Source organism: Epargyreus clarus, unplaced genomic scaffold (assembly GCF_041222505.1).
Source record: "Epargyreus clarus isolate Ecla_fem2 unplaced genomic scaffold, WU_Ecla_fem_2.2 ptg000007l, whole genome shotgun sequence".
In the NCBI taxonomy this organism is placed as follows: domain Eukaryota; kingdom Metazoa; phylum Arthropoda; class Insecta; order Lepidoptera; family Hesperiidae; genus Epargyreus; species Epargyreus clarus.
This window is the reverse complement of record NW_027332215.1, coordinates 9,354,241-9,376,868: the sequence shown is the minus strand read 5'-3', so window position 1 is coordinate 9,376,868 and position 22,628 is coordinate 9,354,241. Positions and strand designations below refer to the sequence as shown.

Sequence of the window (22,628 nt, the reverse complement as noted above, 5' to 3'; positions counted from 1 at the left end):
GCTATATTTTTTTTTTTTGATGTAACAGTAAAAAATCCTATTGAATCCTCCTTTAAGTATATCTTTGATATCTATAAATAGAATATTCGATAAACTAACGGACTATTTCTAGCGTTGCTACCTTTTTAGTTCCTTACTTACTTATCGATGTATAATCGGCATATCTCACATTGCTTAATCGTAATAAATGAAAATATGACAAAGATATTACTTTATATTTTTAGTTATATTTTCTCGTACTTTTGGTCTCTTATTTCCTGATTGATTGATCAGGAGGTGTAAAATAAAGCAAGCTTTTTTATTTCATTTTTATTTGTGCCACTAATTAATGATTCAATATAAAATTGGTGTTAATAGGTGCCATAATAATACCTGTATCTGGGTTTCGAAAACATTTCAGCTTAGTCACTTGCCTAACCTCTGTCGTATTTTATGTCTCCTCTACACAGTAGAAGTAAACTACAAACTTGAGCAAAATTCCGAGACGACGATGACTATGGGAGTGCCATATAATTTGCTTATTATTACAATAACTTTTTAATCTGTCAATTTTATTAGTCAAAACAAAATTATAACAACTAGATACAGTCATAAAATAAATCTATTAAAATCGCTCTTGATATTAAAATCTAACTTTTTAAACAAATATTTTCCTTACAAGTTTTGCGTACTTATTAATTTAAATCACATTTTCACGAATTTTATTTTTGTAACTTTGAGGTACTTATTGATTTTTAAGTTCCAAATGTAACTAACAACTTCACGAGTGACTCGCTATACTTGTATCTATTATGTGACTAAGTAAAAACTAAGTATTTTTATAAATGCAATATTTTAATGCATATTATAAAGACACTTTTAATACAATGGTTTACAATTAACGTATGTTTATCACATTACATGGTTATATATTTCGAATTAAAAGTATTAAAGCATTATTTTGTGTAATATCGTAGTGAAATAACTCATCGACTAATCTACAAAAAAATGAACTTATGTATCTACAGGGACCGTTAATTTGTATGCATTTAATTTTACGTGCATATTTAATTTAATAAAGGAAGGTCCGCAGTGTTAAATAATTTGTTATTAAAAATTAAATCTAAGAAGTAATCACCTTATAGCCATACTTAGGTACTAGTCACTAAACAAATACTTTAGAATTTCGTTTCGGAAAGGCGCGACCGTGGAGCCGCGCCGTTAACCTACGAGTACGTCTAAACTTTCTACCCCCGAATACATTACCTAAAATATATTTCTAAACTATAATTTAGAATGTATGAATGAATTGCAATTAAATGAAAATAGTGTTACACAGGGTATATAGTGCCATATAATCGAGTGCGGCTACACATTACTTTATACGCTTTATCTAAAATTTACAAAGTTTGTCCCTTTTTATTTATCCACCTATTTAATACATTAATCTATATCATTCACAATATTATCAAAGTTGATTTAATCATCCAAATTTCAATATATTTCAACAGGACCTTATGGCATTACCTTTTTCAACAATAACCGTGAAGCTTATTATCTTTTTTTCATTTTTCTGCTACAAATACATCATATACTCAACAAACACATCCAATATATTTATTAATATTGAGCTAAGTTCATTTAAGGCAATGGGCAAACTTCTCAATCTTTTGTATCCAGTTGTATTCCCAGTGTTTATGCCTATATTTGTAGCAGTAAAACAGTAGCAACAAACCATGTTGTAGTCATTTAGACATAGTATTTTATAGAGTTGTTTTTGGTTTGCAATATTACTGTTCACTATCCACTGTACGCTTTTGTTCAAATCATTTAATAATTTATAACAAAATTTATTTAATAATTTATGACAAAAGTATGTACTGATAAATGCTTTACACGAAAAAATGAAAAAAGTATTTCAATAATAGCATAAATCACAACTTCCAAATGACTGCAACACGTATCTCACGGGTTCCACAAGGCGATTAATTAATGTATATCAATAACATTAAATACAACAAGTAACCATATAATATGTTTATAAACAATAACGAAGAAATTTATTTTTCTTAAAAACTATATAAATGTTGGTATATTAAATTTTCAATTTCGTGTTTGCGGCATGATTGCGGCACTGTTTTAATGATATATAAGATAATCGAGGTTTTATGGGTTATCGTATAATACGTCTAATAATCGCTAAACCTTAAGGAACCCTCTATCAGATGGGAGTTCGCATATCTTGATCGTCGTAGCTGATGACAGGAGCCCTGCTTCTCAGATATTTGAGGGAATCCTGTTGTTATGGAGGCGAACTCAACCGACGACTCTCATATTCCCAAAGATTGAGGAATATGAGCTTCATTTCAATCGGCTCCCCACAATAACAGCACTGGTTCCAATGCTCAATTTATATATTAAGTAGAGCTTTATTAGGTAGTAGGGACTAGCGAGCAAACAAGCTAAGTCATCTAAATTGAACTAATTTAGGGAAGCGTTGCATGGTCTACTGTGCGGCTCTAATCTATAAAGAAATAGCAAATATTCTGAAAGATGAAAGGCTCACGACCCACATGACATCATTTCTCTTACCGATAATAAATTCAGTTCGATAGATTTATCAAGCAGTCTAAGGTAAAGTGCGCTTGAATCATCCCATCATTTTTTCTTCTAAATTATTTTACACAATTATTCAATGATGACAATGATTAAAAATCTACAAAACGATTCACTTGTAAAAGTCTGGATAAATTTAAACGCAATCATAAATTATGAGTATTCTCTAAGTGTAGTCAAAATATTAAATAATCAATTAAGCAACTAAGATTTTTTCGACATTTAAGCTTCTAAGTTTATAAATTTATTTTAAATCATATTATTAATTTTGCAATCAGCCTTAGAAACTTACAAAATATAACAAGATTCATTCATTATAGCGTGTAATTGTAGTCTAGATTTTTTGAACAAATGTGCGACATACTTATATGTAAATTGTTCAAAAATGTTTAATTTACGACACGCGCTCTACAGTTATGGTACGATCAAACAAGCTTACATGTCGAAATAGTCTACAATAAATGTAGCTTGATGATATTATTTACATTATATTTACTCGATTCATGATAGTCCTAACATACGCAGATAATGCCGCTGGTATTAAATAAGGACGAATAGGTGATATGGACAACGACATTGTCGATATTATGTAAAGTATTACCTGCGATCATGCTGGAGACTCTCACCTCCTAGACGAGAAAACGCGCATGCATGCAACTAAGAGGAATCGAGCAGTAACTGCTATAGTACTATGAATGGTTCCATAGCGAGTCGTGTGTGAAAATAATATAGTAGACATATACCTAATTAACGCAATGAATATCATCAAAAACTTTAACCAATTTTGCTGCTACTATTTTGTTTATTAAATATATCTTAATAATTAGTCATATGAACATTTACTTCAAAAATGAATAATAAGATTTAAACCTAGAAGATGTTTGGAAAAAAAATAACATGCATTCTCTGATGGAAAGCAGAATCAGTTGCTTATTTAGACATACAATATTGTTACCGTTACAATTATAACAAGACGAAGCTACAATAATAATTAAAATAAAATTCTTAGGTATAGAACTGGAATGATTTGCAACTACATTTAAAACAAAATTCCTATGTAAAGTTATATCACAACAATACAGAATTTGCAAACGATAAACTAATATCTAATTAATAACATATAAGTATAAGTTCTACTAAAACTAATTAATAATTCAAGCAGAAAAATTTGAGCATTAGATGTATAACTATATACCTTCCACTTATTTTGCCACTTATCAATAATAATTTGAAATAATTATGTTGCTTTCGTTGAATATAATTTCGCAAAACTGAATAATATGTATGTCATGCGGCAGTGATGAAGCACCTTTTTTATTTCCAATTGTTTTTCTAATTCTTCCAAGATTTTTTCACAGCTCTTGTCTTATTTAGTGAACTATAGTACAAATTATGATGATGTTTACACAATTTCACTAGACCACATAAATTTAATAAATCATATATCCACTATAATTGTTATTAATCATTATTAATATTTACATTATATAAAGCGTTGTTTACTGCACTGAAGTACTTATATCCAAGTCTTCTATGAAGTTGCTAAGTGGAACCATTTTAATTTATATTAAATACCCGCTGAAAAAAATCGACATCTAAACATCAAAAAATAAATCAGTCCGTGTATTTTTTACAACAGTCTAATCAAAGAAATATATCTTAAATTACTCATATCTTGTTACGTTTTTATTATATGTACAATTAAGTAACGTAGGTTATTATTTAAATATCTAATGTCTAAGCCCACATTACTATTTCTTAAAACTTCCAAAACTTTACTAAGTAATCCTATCGTGCCTACATTAAGAAATATGTTCGAATAGTGCTTCATTAACACGACTGTCAACGTGATGAATAGTATCAAATTATTATTATACCGATTTAAGTGGAAAAATAAGTGAAACTTGGAATACGCCCTCTATTTATCCTCTTCCAGAAGAACCAGATCGTCAGCCACGACGTCGGATACGTGGAGGTAAATGATCCAATACATGAGGTTAAAGCACACGAAGCAGACGGGGAACACGATGCGCGAGTACTTGTCGATGTCCGATGGAGTCATGCCAAGTAGCTTGCTTATATCCTGAAATTAAAATATATCTATACGTTATCTTTTATAAAAAAAACTAAGCAAGATTCAAACAGTCGCCTTACAATTCGCTAGCCATTTCATGTTCGATATTATAAGTTATTATGTTAATAAACTTGATCTAATACGTTGCATGGAGCCATAAAAGAAACCTTGACTGTAACACAGAACACAGAACCACATTTATCGGTTTAGTTGAGTACCTACTGGAAAGTTTCATCGCGTGCTTGTTCATAATGCTAAAGTTCACCCTAATCGGAAACAGTTCCCGGTTATAATTTTGCACAGCATAACTTTAAGCGCTAGCATAACAATTATTTACACGCTTACTTTCTACAAAGTAATATTCCGTGTTATACAATGGTTTACCTTGCCGGGATGCAAAATGTGAGGAGGCGGACCAGGATTCTCTTCTTCTGCACTTCTACCTCCATTAATGGTGTTCTCCAACGTACCGCCTTTTGAATGCACTTTAGGATCATGAACCTTAAATCGAACCTCCTGTAAATTTAAAATGAGTATACACTGAAATACCAGTTTTTATTTTGATAAAAGATGTTTAAAGTTAAACCAATTAAAATCTTACCGAAGGTCTGCCTGGTGGGCATCTACTTAGAGTGCCCATTTTAGAAAGCGTATGCGGATCTCCAACTGGTGGGCAATCAACGGGCATCTTTTTCTCCGATGCTATTTTCTGAATAGCCACGAATCTTTGTTTCCTCATTTGTATCCGTTTCGCCATATATCCCACCGTTGCGTACTCTGCAAAGACAGGTGAACGCTGTCGAGATTATAGGTCTTAAATATAGATGCGTCAGCGGTTCTTATACAACTGCAAATATATTTCGCATTTTCTTCGTCGCAACTCTATATCAGTATCATTCGCATGGGCAAACACATAGAAATTTTCGCTTTGCTTATAATTATGTTTAACTTATAAATAATCCAATACCAATATTTGAAAAGTTGGCGTTACCTAAAAGGCTGGCGAAGACCATCACGAAGCAAGTCCCCAGGTATACGTCAATGGACTTGACGTAAGATATCTTGGGTAGAGCCGCGTTCGTGGACGACATAAGCGTAGTCATAGTCAACACGGTGGTGACACCCAAAGCCACTCGGGCTGGTGTAGCATTTCGATTCAACCAGAATGATACCCATGATATGATTACGATCAAACCAGATGGAATGTAAATTTGAATGAGATAGTAACCCATAGAACGCACAAATTGAATTTCACATGCCAATCTTGAATAATTTCCTGTAAGAAGTTTAATCAGATGAATTAATCCGTGAAGTTATATTAGTATATTTAACAGAACATATTATTATTATTAAAGTTACATAGTTTCTTTCTTTAATAAAAGTATTCTTAGTGAACGTATTATTCTTTTTCTATCTTCTAGGTTAGGGTTAGTATTCTTGAACTCAAAATTACATATCTAGAACACACCACTCAGTGTTGTTAGTGCAAAGTACAAAAGCGGGACGTGAAAGAATCGTGACTGTTTTTGTCCAGTGTTTCACGTTTGTAGTGGTTTATTTTTATTTTTCTCGATTGTTACATTATTCCCCCGTTTTAAGTACCTGTTGTAAGGGAGATCTCCATGGCTCGCTGTCGATGGCCGAGCACCTTGAACTGCGGTAGCGACACCTCGCTCGAAACACCCACAGAGTTGGGCCCCTCGTTCCATTTGTATCGGATGTCCCGCATGGTGTAGCCGACTGTGCGCAGCGGATACATAAATAAAAGAACCCCAGGCCCATCGCAGTGGGTTTTCCGACTCGAGTCGTTATTCGGTCGGGGTCAGAGCGGGAAGTCGCGAACTCGGCTTCGCGCGTCTTGTCGTGCGATTGTCGTGTTGTGTTAGCGTGTGTGCTAGTGTCGCGATATCGATCTGCACACGGGCTGAGGGAGACGGGTTTTGGCGGAGCAATGGATGGATAATGCTAGGACAGCGGGCGTTGCGAATTTTTTACCTGTCGTCAACGTTACAACGGTCGCGCGTTGCCGGTGGCCGAGCACTCTGAACTGCGGCAGCTGCACTTCGTTGCTCATACCGACGCTCGCAAGGCCGTCTTTCCAATGGTACCGAATGTCTCTCATTGTGTACCCGACTCCGGAGACATGCCAAACACACAAAACGCTATCACTTACGCTGCGAAGCTTCGCGTATCCAACACGCGGCCGGGGCGGCGTCAGGATGGGACTCGAGGGCACATACGGCGAGACTCATCGAGCCGAGACGAGATCGTGCCATTTTAAGTGCATAGAGTCTCGGCTCGGCTCAATGCGGATGATAGAAAAATATAACTCTACTGATCTACCTACAGAAGTGAAAATAGGCAAACGGAACAATCTACGGTGCTTAATCGTACTTCGTAAAATAGATATATAATATAAAAAGGTAGAAGCATCGAAATACGGCATGCGTGTCGTCCAGTGCGGGTGTGCTGGTGATGAGCAAGCAGGTGAGGCGGTGGGAGCGAGTGAGGCGGCGGTGCAAGATGCGGTGCGGTGTGTGCATGCTAGCGGCGCGCGGGCGCACGTGGTGGGCCGACGCGTAGGCGAGCCGTCTGCGGCACGGCCCTCGGTGGTTGGCAGACCCCGCTGCCATCGCCGTACCCCGCCTCCTTCGGCCCGCTCAGCTATCGCAGCGTCGATGTCTCAATATCATTTCTCTCGCTTAATGCTCGTGAGGACAAAGGCTTACTATTTACGAGTCTGCCTTCTGCGGGTGCTGTATGCGAGAAGGAGACGTTCCAATTTATGAGAACACGAGGGAAATCACAGCACGTGTCGACGATTAAGTTGTACGCTTGTGCTCACAGGGTATCCCTGAGTAGCATCTGTGATACAAGAAAGTGGTCACAACACAATATAGGTAAGCCTAGTGATAAATTTGCACTGTGGTAGGGATCAAATCATGGTTGCTTTAGGTGAGCACACGTATATATTTTCAAAATACGATTATATTATTATTTTTCTATCATCATCGTAATATATTGCGTCTCGCTTCATGCGAGCCATCGTTCCGTAAGCTATTAATTTATAATCGAAGCAACGGACACACCATCGCCACATTTATATAAACATTATATATTTGCACGATACATATTATATAAGCGTGCCCTTTATAAAATATTTTCTTATATATTGATTATAAGTATAGCACATATAAACATTAGTAACATCGTGGGTATATCTGCAATAACATCAGAATCTGTAGCATAGGTGAATAAATTAAAAAACACATTGATTTTAGTCACATACTTAAAAATATTTTAAACATCATTAGCAGGATACTTACAACTTTCGATTTCTATATGGCATAGCTGCCGATCCATTGGAAAATACTGGAGATTCATGGGGCACGATGCCGTAATTGTTAACCTGAAAAGAAAAATATAAAATATTTTAACGACATTTAAAACAACGTATAATAATTTAAATACCTTAGAAGATTGTAAGAATTAAGTAATTTAAAATAAGACATAAATAAGGAATAATCACAGAAAGTAATTAATTTTTAATTAATCACACGGTCTATAAATACTAGCAACGTTTGAATACCATGCAAATTAATTAATCTTATTCTTTATTCATCAGCAATCCACTATTGCTCTACTTTTCCCGAATTTACTTCGAAATTGAGAAAAACGTCTGAGAATGAAATAAATTAGAAAGGCATTATCAACCCTGTTGTCGTAGAAACCACGGCTTTAAGACATTACGAAGAATTCTCAGGCATATTTACCGTCACGTAAAACCATTGATTAGCCATGTGAACAACTTCTAATACACATTTGACTGTGTCAAATTAGTGCATTTCTTCATTTTCATTTGGACCTCCTATGTCGGAAGCAAAATTTTAATAGATTCTATTGGGCTAATACTGCATTTTTCATTCCAGAATTGTTATGATATCTAAATTACCCGCAAGTGTAGTCAGAATCATAATCGTGCTTTTAAGTTATACAAATTTCATTTATCATATTTACCTAATACTTCTAGTGATAGATCCAGAATAATGAATGCGAATAAATTCGTTGCTAGTAGTTGCTATATGGAAATAAGATTGCTTTTCATTTACAAAAAATGTATCAGGCACCCATATGTTTTTTATAAATTCAGAGCCCACTGATAACGTTTCCACGCCAGGCCTCTTTTTGTATGCTAATCGCGGATCAGTCCAAAATTGTCGGAAGTAAAAGTCCAGTGTGAAATCCTGAAGAAAACAAAAAAAACAAACGTGTAAAACTTGATCGATCCTATTTTAAAATTAATCATTTTTGACAGAGAATAAAGATCAAGTTTATTAAAAACTTCTGCTAATAATAAAAAAAAATTGTCATGTCTTTATTGTAAAAATATATTTTCCAAAATCTTCTATTCTCTGTTGTAAATGACTTTATTCAATAGGATTTCATACAGTAATTGTTGAAGTATAAAACAAAGTACGATATGTATAGGAATACTAGACAAAATTAACTAACACTTGCATGCTTTGGTCAGTAACGGTTGAACACATGTGTTACATACACAGCGAGAGTAGTGTCAGTTTACTAAATAAGGTTAAACAGAACAAAAGCTCGGTGTAGACTGAAATGAACAATGACACATCGGTTAAATAAATATAGACACATAACTACATGTACAAGGTAAATTGAGCGAAGCGTAAAACAATAGAGAAACAATAAGTGCAGAGAGAGTGAGGTGAGATGAGACCCAACCAACGCGAGGTGATGCAGTATGATCAGGTATCGGGACGGGGCGAGGTGAGTGGGCTTGCACCCACGGCTCGATAAAGGCAATCCTCTTTTATTTAAAGCTAATAAGCTGGCACGTGTACAAATTGCCACCAGAATAAATTGGATCAGGTTTGTGGAACTAATTAACGTTCATTAATGATCTCGAATCACGATTTTTGCGACTTATTAAGTAACCTCCCCATAGCTATGGGCCACGTCTCATTGTGACCTTTCCAACCTTGATTTGGTTTCCACTTCGGGACCTCCACCCTAACGCCCTGCAGCTCGCACAGTTCACACTATGGAAGACCGGGTACACTCATTCACTTACTAATGTGATCTCTACTTTACACTAGAAAGAAAACACCGAGAAATGGATTTGAGTGATAAAAAAGCAAGGGCAAGGTTATGCCGGTGTTCCAAGTTACTGGAGAGCGTGGAAATTACGATTATATTGGCGGTATTTCAGTAGATACACAGATACGTACATACACACAAACTACAAAATGAGTCACGATAAGGATTGTACAGTCGTCGCAAGTCCATAGAATACAAACAATAACTTTTAATCAATTCATTACATAGGAATTCACATTTAACGCGATTAGATCTTGCGACAGTCTAGCAGTTTACACAAATGTAATGACAAAAAGGTGATACTCAGTGACGATATTTCAAACATTAGAAAAATTACCACGTGATTTGTTTACATCATCTGGATCCAATTAAATTAAATATCGTCACTTCATATCCACAACATAGCAGCTTCATCTTTGGAGTTACGAGTACTGCTGGACACACAAATTTTAGTTATACCGTGTTGCGTTTCTTATTACGTTATTTATATGAGTAAATTTAGAATGATGAATATTTTATAATGTATCGGATGTCACATAATAAGAAAGCAAGTGAACGGTCAAAGGGCGGTCTGCTCCACGAAACGCGGACATGCTCGCAGCCTCGTGTCTGGGGCTGCTCGGTCGCGGCGGCGCGCGGCCGGAGCGACCGAGACAAGCGTGAGCTGACAGTGGCGAGTACCATGAGCACTTCGGAGACGGAGCTGATAGAGAGCACATACATGGTGACGCCCACCTCCACTGGCGGACCTGCAATCAAGCCCAATCGTGAGTCGCGCGCGCGCCTCGCGCCGTGAAAACCAAACCAGAGGATGGTGACGTGCCCCATCGCCGGAGTGGGGACGAGGCGCGGGTGCGTGCGAAACGTCGCACAAGTTACGAAAAGATTAACGCCTCGAAACTCGCGATGCGATGGACGTTCGACCGTCGCATCGCTCCTACCAATATGCAATCGAACCGTGGACACGGGTGCTACAATGAACGGTAATGCTTGGTGATCATACTAAGGGACAATATCTTGCTATGTATGCGCTGTGTCTTTATATTGCTTTGAAAGTAAGATACCATTTTGACTTCAGACAGAGAGCTGATGGAGAGCACGTACATGGTAACCCCCACTTCCACGGGTGGCCCTGAAAACGATACAATACATAACACATGACAAGTGGCAGTTGACCTAGGCTCCTTGATGCTTAGTGTTAATCCCCTGATTTAACACTAGATGTACTTTGCATTTGACTAAAAACTATAGTTTAAATTATTCAATTTCAAAATATTATAACACACACTATGGTCACATTTTATTCGATATTATTGTTCTATAATGTATGAGATATAAACCTGGCGCCAGCCAACGACATAATTGCATTAGCTGTAACTAGATAAAATCATACATGTTTCGCAAATAGGTACACAAATTAATATTAAAGTGGCGTGTTATTATAAGACCTTTAACATTTTGATCTTTCGATGAACTAGACGACGTCGGCAGTATTATCGTTATGAGTAATACGAGCGTATAAATTTTTATGAGAGCAATTTGTTAAAGTAGGCTACAGTGTATTAAACATTAACTCTGAAAGCATTTACGTTAGAGAGCTATGCAGACATTTTGTTTACACATTACTTAAGGTAGATTACGTCTAACTTTTCAGCTTTCGAACTAGCTGCTATTAAACTTTACTAATAGTTGAGTAACTCACCGAAGCTTTAAGCTACGTGCACATTTCACTTTACAACTATGTAACTGAACCAGCTACATATTTAGCAAGAGCGAGCGGTCCCAATTTATAAACCTTTTTTACTTTTGATCGATAAAAGTAAAACATTAACGAAGTACTCCAGCTCTTGTTCCTGTAGTTCCGGGACTAGAGTAGGGCTACGGTATCCCCTGCCTGTCGTAAGAGGCGACTAAAAGGGGGCTTCCGGGCTTGACGGTGGCAAGAGTGGGAGCTCAAACCGTCCGTAGAGCAACCCCGAGAAGGACGGCGGCATGTGTGGTCGCATGCCTTCGTAAACACCAGATGTGAGGGAGGAGCGTAAAGTGCTCCCCCCAAGGCAGAGCCCGACGGGGCAACGCGCTAAGAGGGCTCCGGTTGCGTTCCTTTGGAGATCCCGGAGCCCTCTACGCAGCGCCGAGGACGGCCACCGGGGGGGTTTTAGTGCGGTAAGAATCCCACATAACCCTACATCACTCCACGACACCGAAGTATCTTTTGAATGTTTCCCCCTCGCAAACAAAAAGAAAAAAAAAGGTACTCCAGCTCTCGAACGGCTACCACCAATTAAAAATAGGTCAGAACTCATAATTGAAGGTCGCTGCGTTGCAAATCATCAGATTAATTTAAAAAATAATAACTTAAATTATCAAACATGTACAACTCTGCTGATGAGATATTTCTGAAAATATTCGTGACGAAATTACATAAAAATTGTAAAATCTATAAAACTCTAAATTACGGTATAGGAATTTGCACGCCAATTTATAGCGACATTGCCAAAAGGCAAAGCTCTTTGAGTAAAGATTTGTAAATAAAGTTTAAGTAAAAGACGTTGGATTAGATGTAGTATTAGAAATAAAAAATCATACGGGAGTCTCAAAATGATCACAAATGATTTAAATCCTGTCCAGTATTTAATTAAGGCAAATGTGATTTTGAATGAGGTTACGCATAGAATTCGACTGGCTCGGCCTGCGCTAAGAAAGTTGTAATTCATATAAATAAACAATTGTTCATCTAGAATATTTCAGTGCCTGAAGTCCAAGCAATTCAAACTACGCGATGCAATATTGCTTTGAAATCTACCCATACGTAACCTTTTATTTATTATCCTTGTGCTCAAAGACACTCAGTAGACTACAGACAAAGCTTTGTATTTCGCTACACAACAGAAAACGATCAAAACTATTCGAATTCATTGTTCATGCTTCATTCAATATAACAGCCTTTATATTTCTTAATATAAGAAATAGGTGTGATTTCTCTGGGAGATAAAGCAATATTCTGCAAAATGCGAGTGATATAATTGAAAACTGAATTCGAAATGACACTCCTGGATTTTCTCAGCCCTGTAACAACTTTGTTGAATTATATCCAACAGGTATCATTTTTGTGGTATTCGTGGTACCATTGTGTGCCACTGGAAAAGGTTTTCCGGATAACTCTATGTTTTATAAGGACGGAATAATTTAATAAGAGTATTTATATGACAAAGCCTTGAAATGTTAGCATAGTGTACACTAAATAAATCACGCTCTCAAATTCTGCAAAAACTTCTACGTCAGAAATAAATTGTATGGTTGGTGTGATAAATTGTTGCGAGTAAGTTTTCAATTCGGCCTTAACGAACCTAGCTTGTGCGGCGCACTTCGCTCGAGTTATCCATGTCCATTGTGCTTTTACCTTTCACTAATCTATTTTGTGCAACGCTTTCGATTGAAAACCTTTTGATTTGTTTTTGAAACTGCCAGTACAATTTTATATGAAGACAAAGTCAGTCGAGTTTGTCTTATTCTAAATTCACTTTCGAACTTACAATTGGAATGCCTTTTAGAAAAAATCATTTAGATATCGGTCTTTTTCCTCAATTCAAATATATTGCCTAAAGAATTGACAGTCGTTTATAATATGATATTTAGGATATGTCGTTTAGTTGCAATTATCATTAACATTTTTTTTTATTATTATTAACGAACTTAATTATCTATATATTTTAAAGTAACTTCTGTCTTATGTGTAATAATTTTGTGAGCTTTCTGTTTAATATACTTCATGTTACAGCATGTTTCTAAATCCATGCTGCAATATACAACCTCAATGTTGGCGACGACGACTTTGCTACGCCATAATATAGGAAATGCTTTCCAAATGGCATACAATGCGACTTGTTAGATAACATCCCAACGCGGTATGCCTTTTTGAATAGGATCATTTCCTTTGAAACTAGCGCGCCGGAGTCATCAAAGATGTGTCGTTGTAACATTTCTCCTTCTTAGCCTTCTTTGAAAATCCTCATTTCTATCTTTTGTCTTGGTTTGGGTCTATGAACTCATTACTCATCTTTTTTTTCGAACTCATTGGGTACTTACTAAAGTTTACGTAATATCATTTATTTTCAATTAATATTTATTTTGAATATCATACTTTTTCAAATTGTCCGCTATTACTTTTAGATGTGGATATCTATTAGCTTTTATATTATAAATAGTTCTTACCTTCCTGTTGTGCCAGCTAATCTACAATGCTTTGTTATTGCCAATTAACCTAATTAATGTCAAACATAGTAGCCGCAATGCAGATAAATTTATGCCTATAATGCATCATGATTTAAAACCTAAGTTAATCTTTAACCATTAACTTCAATAAAAATAAATCTTTAAGCTACTATACTAGAAGACAAAAAGTAAATAATGATATTTTAAAGCGTACCGTCGTCATATATCTATTATTATTCCATTGCAAATCTTATGATAACTGTAAAGAATATTTTCTTAATTTTTGTTACAAGCATTAATTTATATTTACAATTTGATGCATACATACATTTATAATTGATGCATTAATTATAATATCTTCAAAAAAATATTATTAGTGCTTACGCCCACATTAATTACTGGCTGGTGACGGTAGGTTAGTCATACAATTGTCCTTTTAGCTCTTGACCAATAGTGTTTCCTGCATGTCGTAAGAGGTGGGTTACAGGGGGTTCTCGGGATTGTGGGCGGCAAGAGCGGGTGATCGAACCGTTCCACTAGCACCCCCGGTAAGGAGGTCAGCATGTGTAGCGTACCTTCGTAAATACCTGAAGATGCCGATTGAGAATAATTCTCTCCAAGGCAGAGCCCGAGAGGCCTCGCATCTGTTGGACTCCGGTGCGTTCCGTTGAAGAATCCCGAGTCTTCCAAAGAATGTGGAAAGATTTAACATAATTTTCGCTTAAATCAAACTAGAGACGTAAAAGTACTTGTTAGACGTAAAAGTCATATACTGTGACCGCTACGGTTCAAGAGTTATTAAAACAATAAATAAAACCGTACAAAACATGAAAGGATATTAATTACAATTATATAGGTGCGTACCTAAATTTCTCATTTCCATTTAAACTTTTTAAACTTTTCGCCTTTTATATTTATTACTTGAAAGCGAAATGGTACGCTTTATACCGCACCGAGCCCTCTCAGCTCATTTGCATTTGCAGTTCTGCAAATTCCGCAAACCGATTTTATTTTATCCGGGTTCACACTTTCCTTTGCACAATTTACACTTTTTAATTCTTTATTTTTCGTTACTCTTATAACAATGTTAACTATTTTCTACTTTTACTAATTTATTGTCCAGAAAATATGCATAGCATTTTGTTATGCTTCATCGTTCGATGAGAGTCTTTTAGAAATATTTTAGGTATTTGGGAAACTCCAAAACTTTCTAAGCATTTTTATTGCTTGTTACCAATTAAATATGAGAACATAAAAAGAAGTAGAAAATTATATTGAAAGAATAGTACTCTTTCAATATAATTTCCTCTGTATTTCAAACGCCGTCATCATGATTATGTACAGATTAGTCATATACAAACATATTTTAATATTTTTTCAATATTCTGGCAGGTATTGGTTGTGTATCCTTGGTTATAGGAGATATTTTTTGTCTGCCATGACATGCATGAGACATGGTCTATGCCTGCAGACGTAGCTATACGAATCCTAGAACCGTTACGATATGCTAAAGTATAATTTCGCAATGCACAAATTGGCAATGATTTGATATTCTGCAAATCGTATTTCGTGTACAGCTGACGTCCTACTTAAATGATTCCTAGAACCGTTACGATATGCTAAAGCATAATTTAGCGTTGCAAAAATTGGCAATACACAAAATGATTTGATATTCTGCAAACCGTATTTCGTATCCCGCAGATGTACCTAAATGATTTCTAGAACGGTAACAATAATATATGTTTCCTAATATAATTTAGCGAAGCACAAATTGGCAATACCTGCACAAAATGATTTGATATTCTGGAAACTGTATTTCGCGTTGGAATTATTTCGAAGTTTCTACAATATTGGTCACAATTTTCACTAATGAACTCGGCTTATGGATGCTCTAACGCCACCCGGATCGAATTGGATTGTACCTATATTTGTTTTATGGTCAACTGTGCTGTACACGGGATTATCTCCGCTATGACAAATATTATTCAATGCATTATAAAATAAACACTGCTGGAAATATTAGGTTTATTATTTTACATAAAAAACTTGTTAATATAATTGTCATATGTAAAATCTACGTGTTATCGACAATATAAATCCCGTGTCACATTTTTCGCATTTTCCGTCTCGCATTTTCCTGTATTGTAAAAAATATACAAAAGTTGCTGCTATCGGTGCTCAAACGTGTGGAGCCTAGCGTTTGAGCGCTTATTTTGTTTATAGTATCAGGATCTACCGTGGAAGATTGAAAATGTAATCGTATTAACTAATACATATAATTAAAAAAGACTAAAAAATACGCTTATACGATAAAATCAACTAAAAAGTAGAAAGAAAAATCAATCTAGGAATCAATTCTTCTCAGTCGTTTCGCTCTTGTCAGAGCGGTCGTGGTCATCATGTGTTGTGTGTGGGGGCTGATGTCACTCGCCTCACGACATTTCGCCATTTCACTCTACTGGTGGCCATTCTAGAGCACTCGTGTACAGGGCCACCTACAGCTGATTTCACTTGATCTGTCCATCGCGTGGGTGATCGTCCGCGAGATCTGGTTCCTTCCACTCCGCCCTGCACGACAAGCCGTTCAATGGAGTCATTATTTCGTCTTGTAATATGCCCAAAGAATTTGAGTATACGAGTTTGTACTAGTGTAGATAGACGCTGTTTGATCCCGAGTTCTTGGAGGATGGAGACATTTGTGCGAAACTCGGTCCATGAAACTCCAAGCATTCTTCGCCAACACCACATTTCTAGGGCGTCTATCTTTTTCTTTTCCAATTCTCGTAATGTCCATGTCTCAGAGGCGTACAAAAATATGGGAAAGACTAAAGTTCGTATCAGCCGGGTTTTAGTGGCTTTGGTGATATTTCTATTACGCCATATCTTCTTAAGTTTGTCCATTGCAGTCCTTGTTATTGTCATCCGACGCTTGATCTCATCTATGCAGCCGCCATTATTAGAAATTAACGCCCCAAGATATATGTACGTCCGGACTACAGAACAGTTCGCAATTTCTGTTATTTGCGGGGAGTTATTGGTAGCACGATCTATTGTCATAATTTTGGTCTTATTGCGATTTATTGCTAACCCAAACTCAAGGCTGACACGTTCCATTTTAAAGAGTAATTCCTCCAATTTGTCTGGACTTGTAGCAAATAAGGTGGTGTCATCTGCATACCGCAAATTGGCGATTCTGTACCCACCAATTGTAACACCGTCGCTCCATTTTTCCAAAGTAATGCGCATGACTAGCTCGGTGTAGCAATTGAATAGCAGCGGTGATGTGATACATCCTTGGCGGACTCCTGTACTGGGATGGAAGTCCTTGGATAGTACATTGTCTGTTCGTACTGAGGCTGTTCCTGTTTCATATAGACTTCGCAAAAGGTGTACCAAGTGCTTCGGGGTACCCATATCTAGTAGCGTCCTCCACAACATGGGCCACTTCACCAAATCGAACGCTTTTGAGAAGTCAACAAAGCAAATATATGTTGGTTTATTGAATTCTCGAGCTTTTTCGATGATTTGGCGAACAATAAGAATTTGCTCGCGAGTACCTTTTCCTTTCATAAAACCGGCTTGCTCTGGCGAGATTTCCTTAGAAAGGTAGGCTTTCAAACGTTCGTTGAGAATATGTAGCATGATTTTGCTTGCATGTGTTATAAGGGCTATTAGACGGTAATTGCTACATTTCTTGGTCGAACCTTTTTTATGCAGAGGTGTAAATATGGTGTGAGTCCACTCTAGCGGCCACAGTCCTGTTCGCCAAATCCTATTGCAGATCGTGTGAAAAATAACGGTGCCCTTTTCACCTAGAGCCCTAATTGTCTCAATGGGGATCGCATCTGTGCCGGTAGCCTTCCCATTCTTTAAATGTTTGATGGCAGCTCTGATCTCGGACATAAGAATGTCTGGTTCCAGTTCAGCATTACAAGGTTCCGTTGATGTAAAAATATTAGATTGCGGATCATAGAACAGGGATTGACAGTAGGTTCTCCAGACATCAGATATTCGATCTAGTTCTGTTACCATACGATTTTCACTGTCTTCAATAGCCCAGGTTCTAGTGGATAGGGATTTTGTAATAGATCTAATTTTGTGATAGAGGTCCCGAGATTCATGTTTACCACTATGCACTTCGATCTCGTCGCATATTTTATGGAAGTAGGCGTTGTGATCTCGTCTCATATTTGCTTGAATTTGCGCCGACACCTTATTTAGATCCCTAATATTCGCCCCGTTAATTAAGGAATCAATTAAGGAACAGTTAATTTAATTTTCAGTATTTGTTGTTATAGCGGCTACCATTATGCAATCTCTGTAAAAATTTCAAGTGTGCATCTATTGCGGTTTAAGAGATATAGCCCTGTGACACAAACAGACAATGGAGGGTTCTGATTTACCCTTTGAGTATTGAATCCTAAATCCATTGTAGGTAAGTTTCAGAACATTTGAGTTATCGGGAAATAACATTATTATTTGCAAAACTAAAAAAACCCGCTATGGCAGTTATTGACACTAAAATGAACTTTCTCGAACACAGCCTCGAAAATCGTTAATCCTGATGATGTTGATAAGGACAATGGAACCAAATTATTAAAATCGTGTATTGTCATTGTTTCTTGATAATTCTTTAACATTTTGAATTAAATTTTACGTTCAAAGTGGACAAAAATCGGGTTCAAAGATTCCGTCACATATATACATAGATATAACCCAAGCTAATAAAAGCGTGTTAAAAATGTGGTTTAAAAAGTCACTGCAGATCGCCAACTGAGTAGCCTATTTCCTCTCATTGTGAAGAACAATACTCTGCCACTTTTGTTGTCGAATTGTTAAGTTATTTTGTTTATTTCAAAGAGTAAGTTCTCAGTTTAAAAAAATATTTTTAAATAATTTACTCACAACTTTCCTAGCAATAAAATTTCCATAGAAACATTTCTTTGTTTACGTAGATCTAAAATGCCATCATAGTTCCTAATGTACGTTAGCGAACGTATACATTAATTGTATGTATTGATGTATTGTCTATTAATCAATTAGCATAACAATATCTACGAGCATCAGTATGAGCATCAAGACCATTACGCTGATTGTTATCGATCAAATTAAATTAAATAGCTCTATAATAATTATATATATATACGCAAAGAAAAAGCCGGTTCTCACACGATTTCTGTGTGACATCTGTGTGTTTACCTAATGGTTGCACAACTTTTAAGCTATTGTCGACATTGTACTGAGAAAAAAAAATCAAAGAGTATAGAAATTATTTAAAGAAAGAAGACAAGGATCTCCTCTAAGAATGTACAGATTGGTAAACCACTTAATGTGGGATGTAGACTTTACATAGCTTTGAGCACATTTTTAAGGATGACTGCAATTGTTTTTCTGAATGCTGGACACTTATCTCACTACGGCTTGGATGATCCTGAAGTATACTCATCACGTAGTTCGAACGCGGTTTGTAAAAGTGGTATATCACACAATTTAAAAAATAATAGTTTTTTTATAATATAGGAATAGCAGACGAGCATACATTCCACCTGATGGCCGCCCATGGACATCTGTAATCAACCCCAGATAGGATTAGATATTCCTACCTGAGGTCGGCCACAGATGCGCCGCTGCCCCTGAGGACTAAGCTGAAACGCCTCGGAAAAGTCTTGTCTTCCTTACCACACCCTTTAAACGGGAACACAGCAGCGCTTAACACTGCTGTTATTAGGCAGAAATAGGTGGGGCGGTGGTGCCGCCGGAGTCACTTCGTCTTCTCTCTTCGTCTTAAAGAAAACGTCTTAAAGAGAAGTGATAGAAAATTTTCATATTGTATTAATCTATTAAAAATCACCGGCACAGAAAAGTACCTACTACTTTCCTACTACAATAGTGTTAGGACAACACAAATGAATAAAGAAAAAGGGTAGGTACGAGGAATACGAATTTTTTACACAATTTATAAATTGACAAATTGTGGCGAAACGAAGCCACAATCAGCGTTTAAATGGTAAATTACGACTGATTGTGCAAATAAAATAACGAAGCCAAACATGAAATCCGATTGCAAAATTTCCAACAAAACGTAAAGTTTCAACGTAAAGTACAAGTTTGATTCGCGTGCAAAGTTCCGTAGCTTTTTAATATGAAGGTAGCTTGTCGAAAAGTTGATATACAAACTTATTTTCGTTTTGTTTTCAATATAATCAATAAAAATGTAGGTAACCAAGTCTTTTCTTTTAATGTACCTATATACTTTACGGCTTTCGTAGACTAGTTATTCTTAGGATCGACGATTCCCGTTTTGGCGATTTGCTGCGTTTAGTCGCGGTATCGAAAATGTGATTTTTACCTACTGCCTAATGCCTTTTTGTCTTTCGTAGCTGAAACGAGCTTTCAAAAACAACTACGACCGGCATAATAGTGCGACTTGTAGATCAAGACACCTCATATCTTAAAATCTGTTAAGGCGTTTGCCCAGCAGGACATGAGAAATACAAAGAATGAGAGATATAAATATAAATATGCATAGACTCAAAAACATTACTCTCCATAGGTATAAAATGGATGGTTGTAATATAATACTTTCCAAGTTATTTTTCAAGATTTAAGGACACAAACATACGGAAACTAAATTTGTATAATTTATTGTAAAGGGATAACAGTTTTCTTATAATGCTTTAAAAATTTCAATGATTAGATGTATTTCGTGGCAATAAGAAGTCAGTTTTAGTATTAAAGACATTGTAATAGGTATAGGTAGTTTATTTTTCCGGTTCTGAATGCCATTTTTCCGTTCGCTTATTTACAAGCGGAATCCTAAACTAATGTTTATTTTGACGAGTAAAATTCCCGTTATTCTGTAGTGTTTTTATGGAACATGAGTAACGGGTCCAGTTCAATTGTATTTGTATAAAAATCAGATAACGTTTGAATTTTCAGAGCGCAGCGTTGGTTTAAGGTTTCGTTCGAACGTTCACTTATCGAAAGCGCCGGTAAAATGTTTGATATAAAACCAACAATTTTGGCTATAAACTGTCTCTGCCTTACTGCAACTGACGGGGCTAAAACGTATATTTTTATCCGTCTGCAAAATTTTTACTTGTAGATATTACTCACTCCTAATATTTTTATATTTTTATGATGTTGTTATAAACTCTTATTAAACTTGAAATGTATTTTACGTCGGGTCAAGTCTTGCAAGTTAAATTTAATTACTTCAGTATCCGGTTAAGTTTAATTTTGCATGCTTATGTAAATCGGAGTACAATGGAGTTTTAATATGATACGGAGTAGGTCTGGTAATGGAGTTGTAAGTCAGTAGTAATAAGAATGTTTTTAAATGCTTGTGCGGAAATAAAATTTGAATTTACCCTAAATTGTGTAACTTACGAGCTACAACCGTTTCAACAGCACAGTATTAACCAGAATACACTTAACATTGGTATTATTTAGCAGGCTTCTTATTATAAAATAAGAAAAAGGGCATTTTATGTGTTCGCATCTAATCAAAATTTCTGAATAACACTTGACGTCTAGCGAACTTATTCACGGATAACTTTGAAGATTCAGAAAAAATATCCCAGGGAAGAAAAGCAGTAAGCAATAGACGGAAAATTGCATTTCGAGTACTTCCAACGAATAAAGATAAAGTTAATGCGGTTTCCGGTACAACTTTCTGTGGTCAGTGGTCCACTGTAGCGGGAGTTGTTAGTTCTACCCCTAACTCATATAATGAACTTGAAGATCAACAATTAAGCAATAAAATCCTAGTTTACAGTTTTAACGTACTTATTATCAAATGTGATATTCGCCTTATATTTTACATATCTGTTATAATGTCATGTTATGAACGTGATATTAATAAGCTTTTGTGAATGAAGCATCAAAATGAATATTACAGAATATGCTACCAATTAAGCGCAAACTTATAGAGATTTTCAACATTATAACACATTTATAATATACTAGCAGAACCCGCTGCTTCGACCGTGTAAAAAATATGACATGACATACAAATAACTGTAATTGTAAATTTGTACCTTTAACAATTTTATAGACAAGTAATTAATTAAAAAAATCAAAAACCCGACTGCACCAAAAAGGCTGAAGTAGAATTTCCAAAAGCAGTGAAATAGGCATTTCATTATTTTTATCCAGAAAGCCAAATACAAAGTTTCATAGTAGGTGTCTGCTTCAAAAACAAAAGAAGTTCAAACAATATTATCCTATTTTATCCTCGTAATGTTCATTTACGCTATATAAAGAACCTATGTGTAAAATTCCAGCACGCTTAAGTACAGCGGTTTCGCTTTGCGTTGATCTCTGGCACAGCAACTCTCTCATTTAGTCAGTCATCTCGATGTGTATATACGAGTATATATGTACTAGCTGACCCGGCAAACGTTGTGTTGCCATATAAATAAAAAAAATGTTAAGGATGAACAACAACAACAAGTGATAAGCACTTAGGTGTAAAAAAAAGATAGTGGCCGATTCTCAGACCTACTGAATATGTATATAAAATCTGGTGAAAATCGGTGAAGCCGTTTCGGAGGACTACGGTAACTAACACGAGAATTTTATATATAAGATATATTATATAATGTATGTGTAATCTCCT

General features: G+C 36.0%; 1 protein-coding gene across 1 annotated transcript in view; it reads right to left on the bottom strand.

Annotated features, from left to right (window-relative positions):
- Positions 1-4,048: 4,048 nt before the first annotated feature.
- The window catches only part of rdl1 (GABA-gated chlorine channel alpha subunit), an 88,791-nt gene continuing 70,211 nt past the window's right edge, over positions 4,049-22,628 (bottom strand). Inside the window, exons 3-11 of the mRNA XM_073074522.1 lie at positions 10,858-10,925; positions 8,687-8,913; positions 7,996-8,078; positions 6,665-6,802; positions 6,272-6,409; positions 5,661-5,945; positions 5,271-5,446; positions 5,054-5,185; positions 4,049-4,678 (exon numbers count right to left, since the gene is read on the bottom strand). Coding sequence (XP_072930623.1) covers positions 4,514-4,678; positions 5,054-5,185; positions 5,271-5,446; positions 5,661-5,945; positions 6,272-6,409; positions 6,665-6,802; positions 7,996-8,078; positions 8,687-8,913; positions 10,858-10,925 — 1,412 coding nt within the window. The 3' untranslated portion in view covers positions 4,049-4,513. The remainder of the gene's footprint in view (positions 4,679-5,053; positions 5,186-5,270; positions 5,447-5,660; positions 5,946-6,271; positions 6,410-6,664; positions 6,803-7,995; positions 8,079-8,686; positions 8,914-10,857; positions 10,926-22,628) is intronic.